The sequence below is a fragment of the Rattus norvegicus genome, chromosome 19 (assembly GCF_036323735.1).
Source record: "Rattus norvegicus strain BN/NHsdMcwi chromosome 19, GRCr8, whole genome shotgun sequence".
Classification (NCBI taxonomy): Eukaryota; Metazoa; Chordata; class Mammalia; order Rodentia; family Muridae; genus Rattus; species Rattus norvegicus.
Genome location: NC_086037.1, coordinates 44,135,918 through 44,144,011, shown reverse-complemented (window position 1 = coordinate 44,144,011; position 8,094 = coordinate 44,135,918). Strand labels below are relative to the sequence as shown.

The 8,094-nt window shown below is 44.6% G+C and overlaps 1 protein-coding gene across 5 annotated transcripts in view; it reads right to left on the bottom strand.

The window, feature by feature from the left end:
• Positions 1-394: 394 nt before the first annotated feature.
• The window catches only part of Gab1 (GRB2-associated binding protein 1), a 107,925-nt gene continuing 100,225 nt past the window's right edge, over positions 395-8,094 (bottom strand). For 4 of the 5 annotated variants that reach the window (XM_039097824.2, XM_039097821.2, XM_039097823.2 and 1 more), the window contains 2 exons: positions 5,757-5,879; positions 444-2,364 (listed from right to left, as the gene is read on the bottom strand). In XM_039097824.2, the coding sequence (XP_038953752.1) occupies positions 2,206-2,364; positions 5,757-5,879 (282 nt within the window). In that variant the 3' untranslated portion in view covers positions 444-2,205. Of the gene's footprint in view, positions 2,365-5,756; positions 5,880-8,094 lie in introns of all 5 variants that reach the window. The other variant, NM_001108444.1, reaches the window with a different exon arrangement.

Genomic DNA, 8,094 nt, shown 5'->3' with positions numbered 1-8,094 from the left:
AGACCTGGAGAGATGGATGGCTGTAATCTACCATGCATGTTCTTGGTATTAAACCCCAGTCCTCTGCAAGCACAAGTGTTCTAACCACTCAGCCGTCTCTCTCTCCCTCTATCTGTCATATTTCAAAGGGAATATATATACGTAATGACATTTCAAAAATTTACTGTTTAAGATGTGTATGGGTGTTTTACCTGCATGTATGCCTGTGCACGTGTGTGCAGTGCCAGGAAACTAGGAGTGGGACTGCTGGAACTAGAATTATGCACGGTTGTGAGCTGCGACGTTGATGCTCAAACTGAAACCCAGTCTTTGTTACGAGCAGCCAGCGCTTTACCACTAGCCCCAGTATGTATTTTCTTGACACTTGTTCCTTGTTCACAGAAAAGAAAGTACATTAAAAGGAAAAAAACAAAAACAAAAGCAAAACAGCTCACACACCAAACTCAAACAACCTTTTTTTATTATTTAAAAATCCACCTCAAAATTCAGTTCTGGGTTTTAGTTTTTGTTTAAAAAGAAGCAAACATTTAAAAGCATCTAATGTTAACTATTCTACATTCCATCTAGTTATGAACACAGCTTGTGGACTGACTGGAAAAGCAAGCAGAGAACACAGATTAGGCACAGCACGGTGGCCAGTGGGCCAGAAAGCAGGGCACATTGTGTACTCAGGCAACAGTTAAGAGGTCTGAACGGAGAGAGACCAGCCTCTGCTATAGACATTCTGTTCTCTGTGTCCCCTCCCCAAGCCACCAGTGAGTCTCAGATCAGTGCAGAGACATTGTACTTACTTGGGTGAAAATGGAAAACGCTAGCTGCTTCTCACAAACCTAGACAGACAGGTGTAACACAGTGACACTAACTCAGAGTCAACGACCACACCTGACGATGTCACGTTATAGGTGAGAGACTCGCACCATTGCTTTGTGGTCTCAGGAGATCTGGCTGGGTGGTGGTCACAACTACAGCCTTTCACAGCACAGCAAAGCTCCAACAGTTGGAGAATTGGGGCAGTGAGTACAAATCACAGTACAAAATTCTTAATTTGCTCACAAAGGCAATAGGTGTTTGCTACATACAAGAATCACTTAAAATGACATTTCTTTTTCTAAAAATGCAGATATAAAACATTAATTGCATAGGAATTTAAATATAAGGCCAAGAAGAATATTAAGTAAAAGAAAGAAAACCATAGGAAGGGCTCTATGGTGTCGGGAGAGTCTCATTCCTAAGAGTGGTAATCTTGAATTACTGTCTAACTCATTCAAAATCACAGTATGTTGCTGCAACTGACAGAGAGTGCCAACTGTTTCCTTAACTCTAAGCCAAGATGAGGATTAACGAACACCTAACTGAAGCGCTTGGTTTAACCTGGTCACTGTTATTAGCACATCAGCGCCCTGGACGTACCTGATTAGTCAGTCAGACAATCTGCCTTTTGCAAACAATGTTTAATGCACGTGAACAGGAATAAGAAGAGCTCACCGATCCATGCTGTGGACATTTGTGGGCTTACTAGAGTAACTAAGAGGCAGTTTTTTAAAGGTGCGAGATCCTACCCAGCAGAACCTTCACACGATGAACCCAAGACACTGTAATTAACAACAACAACAAAAAATAACATAACAAAGTCCTATTATTAAAACCTACGTGTACATGAGTCAGGGAACTAGGTCTTGACACCAATATATACATTATCCCCGGAATTTTTGAAAACAATGAAGGGCAAGTCCAACTATATTCTATAGCTTAGGCTCATGGGTACTACCTTTAAAGGAAAAGCAAATTTGTGAACCCACTTCTTGTGTTAATGGTGTTAGCCCTGTAGCTTCAACTGGAATTTCCAGAACTAAAGCCGCTCAGTTTACTTGGAACTGTTACATGGAGTCGTGTGAGGAGGGAGACCTCCTGAGGAGATTCTTCCAAGGTCCCTTGGGAAGACCCAAACCCAGGTTTTACATGGAAAGTGCGTCAGTGTCCTATACTACAGGTTAACTAGGGACAGATGCTTCTGGGTGAGCTAAAACACTACTTCCCCAGGTTATTTACAGGTTACAGACTCAATACCACGCAGCACCATTCACAACCTAATTCACGTGAACATGTGTGAGGTCCTTTCCTCTGCCCCTGCTACAGAGTGGAAGCTTCTTCGCTGGCACCTCTCCTCCCCCAGCTCCTTCTGTCAGCAGCGGCGACCGTGCGGCTTCACTTCACATTCTTGGTGGGTGTCTCGGACTCTGTGGACTGCCTGCCGTCCGTCCAAGCTTCCCTGGTACTCTTCAGGGCCAGAGTCTTCTGTTGGTCCACCACGACGTAATCCACCCGCTCGTCAGACATGCTGCTGCCCGAACCACTGTTCTTTTGCTGAAAGCACAAGGGTACCCCAAGGGGCCATTCGTGAGGGCGGTTCTGAGCGAAACTCTGAGGAAAGAGATACATATGCAGGGCGTGGTGGTGCCCATCTTTCACGCCAGCGCCTGGAGGCAGAGGCAGATACGTGATCTCTCTAATAAATATTAGAGTTCAAGGCCAGGCTGCTCTATGTAGAGTTCTGAACCAGCCACGGTTGCCCCAAAAACAAACAACAGTAGATGGATAGACATACAAAATCCTGGAATACACACACAATGGCATGTCCTCAGATTAATGGTATTGTCTGTCCACTCCCTAACTTGACACTGATTTCTCTTAATTTTAAAATTATATAGAACCATTCAAACTAATAAAACCATCACAGGTAACATCCACAGAAAATCTTAGTCCATCTAACACACAGAGGCCCAGACCAAACAGCTTTTTACTCTTTATGCAAGAAAAATACTTTTGGGGGCTGGAGATAGCTCAGAGGCTAAGAGCACTCAATACTCTTCCAGACATCCTGAGTTCAATTCCCAGCAACCATATTGGCTCACAACCATAATGGGATGTGATGCCCTCTTCTGGTGTGTCTGAAGAGAGCGACAGTGTTTGTGTGCATACACGTACATAAAATACATAAATTCTTAAAAAAAAAAAACAACACTTATTTTGGCAAAGTTACATTTGTGGGAAAACTAACCACAAAGCTGCCCCCCCCCCCCATTAACAGATGCACATAACCAAACCAGCGGGCTGGGCAGTGCTTTGCATGGCTCCTAGCAGCAAGGACGTGTCTAAGACATGCAGGGAAGGGTGGGGAGGGGCCACCCTCTATATGGCAAAGGTCACCATGAATGTGGAGGGACGCAGTGCAGTGGGGTGGGGGGAGGAGGCAGGGAATGTGGAATGCTGACAACAAGACCCCCCCCCATGAGCTTGAAGGAAGCTGAGGTGAGCCTAGAGTAGCAATCTCAAAGGGCCTCCCGGGAGGGAATTAGAGCTGCTTCCGAAAGGAGGAAATTCAGGTCCTCCAATTCAACCATGAATCTGTAATAAAAATGTATAAACACACAAGGAGACGGGCCATACAGAGTGTGGGCTAACAGAAACAGTTCACGCGAACTCCGGCCCCCGAGGACTTCAAACACGGAAAGCACCATATCGGCATTATGAAGTGTGTGAGCAGTGTCAAGCTAGGAAAGGCTGTAAACATGTGAGCAACGCAAAGAGGTTAATGCCAGGTAAAGTGAATCAAACAGCACTTCATCCCAGAAATAATCATAAAATAACTCCAACAAAAATAACAAAAATCTCCAATGAAAAGAGGAGGATTAGTAAATTTGGTGATAGAGCTAAAAACTATCCAAAATTAAACAGAGAAATCAGAACAGAAAAATACAAAGGTGTGGAAATAGAAAGTGTACTGTATGTGTACCTGGCAGGTAATAAATACAGTAATAAAAAGAAGCAGAGAGGGGTTGGGGATTTAGCTCAGTGATAGAGCGCTTGCCTAGGAAGCGCGAGGCCCTGGGTTCGGTCCCCAGCTCCGAAAAAAAAAAAAAAAAAAAAGAAGCAGAGAAGCAATATGCATGTGTGCTGGTGTGTGCACATGTGCATGTATGTGTAAGTATGTGTATATGTGTGGGAAAGCATGTGTGTGGATGTGTCTGTGTGGTGTGTCTGAGTATGTGTGCATTTGTGTATGCCTGGGTGTGTATATATGCACATGTATGTGTAAGTATGTGTGTATGTGTCTGTGTGTATAAATGTGTATTTGTGTGAAAGTATGTGTGTGTGTGTGTGTATCTGTGTGGTATGTGAACTGTGCGTATGTGTATGTACTTATTCACGTGTGTGTGTCTGTGTGTGAACGTGTTTTGCGTGTGTATGTGAATAGCACAACTTCCATTCAGATTAGTGAAGAGACAGATACATCTACACAGACTCTCCTGAAACTAAATTCAACAGGAGACAGCGGAAAAGCAGCCAGAAAACAGACAGAGAGTGTACAAAGGGAACATTCGACAGAACAGGAGACTTGACAGGGACGGACAGTCCCCACGTAGTAAAGAGGCTCGGTCAAGAACTGATCTCAGGGGCTGGAGAGATGGCTCAGCGGTTTTGAGCACTGACTGTTCTTCCAGAGGTCCTGAGTTCAATTCCCAGCAACCACATGGTGGCTCACAACCATCTGTAATGGGATCTGATACCTTCTTCTGGTGTGTCTGAAGACAGCTACAGTGTACCCACCCACATACATGAAATAAATAAATCTTAAAAAAAAAAAAAGGACTGATCTCGGTAGTTCAACTACCATGACAGTATGCCAGTGGCCTTTTCCAACAGGGTAAACAGCCTGTCTTATTCTGGAAGACCACCTCACACTACCATGACTGCAGTGAGCTTTTCTCCATACAAGGAATGACTTCTTCTGTAAGCAAACCTTTCTATTTTTTTAAAACTTAATTTTCAAAATTCAAATTATATTGAAAAATTATCTAATTATGTCACAGGGAATAACAACAACAAAAAATGAACTGTGATCTCAACAAAACCTATTTCCAAAATAAGGAGACTTCAGTTACACACATCCTGAAAAGACTTCACTACCAAAAGCTCTCCATTACAGGACATGCTGCAGAAAACTCAACTACAAGAGGGAGTGAAAACTGAAGGGATAACACAAAGGGAAAGGTAAGAAAATAGGACTTAAATACTGTAGTAAGTCTGGTGACGCACAGCTGGAAGGAGGGCTAGGCGGGTAAGGCTGGACACTGCTCTGGCAGAGGAATTGAATTGGTCTCTAACACCCACATGGCTCACAACCACCTGTCATGCCAGTTCTGGGGGCTAATTCCCTCTACCGGTCTCTGAGAGACCCTGTACTCATGTGCATATACCCACATATAGGTTAAACATTAAAAAAAAACCCACCAAAAACAAAGAATTATGCTAAAACTATGTATTTGGTAGGTTTAATAGAAATTAAAATTTCAGACAAAACAGAGAATGACTTTTGCTATGAACCATATTTCCCTTTTCTTTCTTTTTACAGAGAATTTCTCTGTGGTCCTGGCTATTCTGGAATCACTAGGCTGTCCTCAGAGATCTGCCTGTGTCTGCGTCCCCAGTGCTGGCATTAGCGGTGTGGCTACCCCACTCAGCCAGAGATATTTTCTTCATTCTAAAGACAGCAAAAGCACTGACCACAACGAGTAGAAACTCTACAACTGACCCACCTCTGGAAAGAGAAACAAAACCATCGCCTTCATAATTCTGTTGCTTGTGACTTAGGAAACAAGCCATTACATTTAAGTAACATCCCCTCCCCAAACTTCCCCAAAGAATACAGTCCCTCAGAGTGTGCTGGGCCACCTAGGGAGCACGGGCTCACTTACCTTCCGTGGTGGTGTGGACTTCCCAGATTCTAGGTCTAAATCCAGGTATTCGACTTGTTTATCTCCTTTGGGTTTGGTCATAGGGCTGCTCGCCCCCTCGAGGCTGTTGTTGCAAAAGAGATTCTGAAAGCACAGAACGGCAAACAGTGAGCAGACATTCATTCAGGAGACACCCTTCCTCCTCTCCCAATCCCCTTCTTTCCCCTGGGGGATGGGGAAGGTCACTACATTGTCCAAAAATGGTCTTGAACTCCTGGGCTTTGAAGTTAGTTTAGTTAAACTAACACTCAGCCTGAGGAGAGCCTGGCAGCTCATGGCTGAGAGGGAGGCAGTCCTATTTCTCAGTGGTGCAGCTAGCTAGTCAATGTAAGTGCCCCTTGCTCAAGTAAACAACCCCTTACTCATGCAGGCAATCCTCCACAGACACAAACACAGACTGTGAGGGTCTGAAAGAAAATGGCCCCCCCATTGGCCCACAGGGAGTGGCGCCGTTAGGAGATGCGGCCTTGTTGGAATAGGTGTGTCACTTTGAGGTCGCTTTGAAATCTCAAAGCTCAAGTCTGCCTCTGGCTCAGACATTCACTTCTGCTGCCTGCCCATTCAGAAGCACAATGATCATTTCCTCCACAGGCACCAGGCCTGCCTGGGCGCTGCCATGCTTCCCACCATGATGATAATGGACTAAACCACTGAACATAAGCCAGCCCAATTGAACGTTTTTCTTTACGGAGTTGCCATGGTCATGGTCTCTTCCCAGCAATAGAAACCCTAACCAAGACACACGCATCTGGGCGTGAAGGCCCACACGCATCTGGGCGTGAAGGCTCACACGCATCTGGGCGTGAAGGCCCACATGCATCTGGGCGTGAAGGCTCACACGCATCTGGGCGTGAAGGCCCACATAAACTCTGAAGCTGATGAGAGAGAATTACAAGTTCAAGACTACCCTGGGCTACAACTGTAACATCTTAAAACAAAGCAAAACAGAAGAAAACCGTATGTGTATGTACTCAGTGGCGTGCGTCTTTATAGTGAGAGGTCCTCATACTTCTTGCTTTCAAAGGGAAAGGGGAGGGAAAGAATAGGACCAAAATATATTGCATTAAAAATGTAATAAAGAAGGAAGAGCTACTTTCAGGTATGGAGAGAGGAATGAGTTCAGTTACATTAACTAAAGGGCGTGGCTCAGGACGCCGGTCTTTCCAGTACTTTCTCTCTCTGCTTTCTCTTAGTCTGATCCCATTTTTCCTCGAAGAAGCATATGATAAAACTCTCTAAAATCATGCAACAAAACCAGGAAGATAGAGGGCAGTGGCACTAACACATAAGAACACACAGGCTTCATGTGGAGAAGAAACAGAAACAAGACTCTGGCAAGAACTTTCAGACCAATGGCACAGCTCACGAGAATTGAGGAACACCTGGATGCCAATTAAAATGGCTGGCTCCCCTCTTCCTAGGTTACAAGAAAGGAACCCTGAGATGTGCAATCACACTCTTCTTGTCTTCTGAAGGACACCATCTTTCACTCTCAGCTTGGGGTGAGGGTAACACTCTGTCTAAAGGTGACCAATGCCCCACCTACGCCCCACCGTGCCCTGGCTGGGACGGTTTTTACAGTACTATAAAGCCATAAAAGTTAGGCATAACTCCCTAGGACCTGCACAGGTAATTCCAGCTTCTGTTCCTCGGGAGACCTTGTCAGCATTCTCACTGAACTCTAATGACCAGCAGAAATGGACTTCTTTCATGTTAAAGTGGGGGAAACTCAGCCTCTAGAAGGAAGTCTACTGGTTCTTGCTCCAGGTCCAGTGCGGAACAGCTTGTCTCTACTGTAGCCTTTCGCCCAGTGCTTTCCCCACACAGTTTCTAGAGAAGCTCTAAGATTCAGGGACTCTGTCTATATATTCTGTATATCAAGTAACAAAATAAAACAGTAGTGCTAGGTTTTCTCAAATTCTTAAGAAATATATGAAATTGAGTGATGCTTCTGTTTCTGCCTAGGAACAGTTATGGTTGTAGTGTTGGACCAGATTCAAGACAAGGCCACCTAGTAAGAGTTCACCTGATGGACGTGTGACTTGACCTCTATACAGAAATCACATGTGGTATGAATCTGTCCTAACTTTTCTGAGACTATTAATTTTGTTTATACCGATTTTATAAATCTAAGAGTATGTTAGGCCCTGTGAATTTCCATGCCATTCCATCCAAGATAGAGAGTTCTGATGACCATTGATTAACTTTGGCATTCTCATCTCAGGAAGGGCTGGGAGGGTCAGAGTCTCGGCAGCCAGCAGCATGGGAGCTGGGGAGGGGACAGTTGACTTTTCAGTTG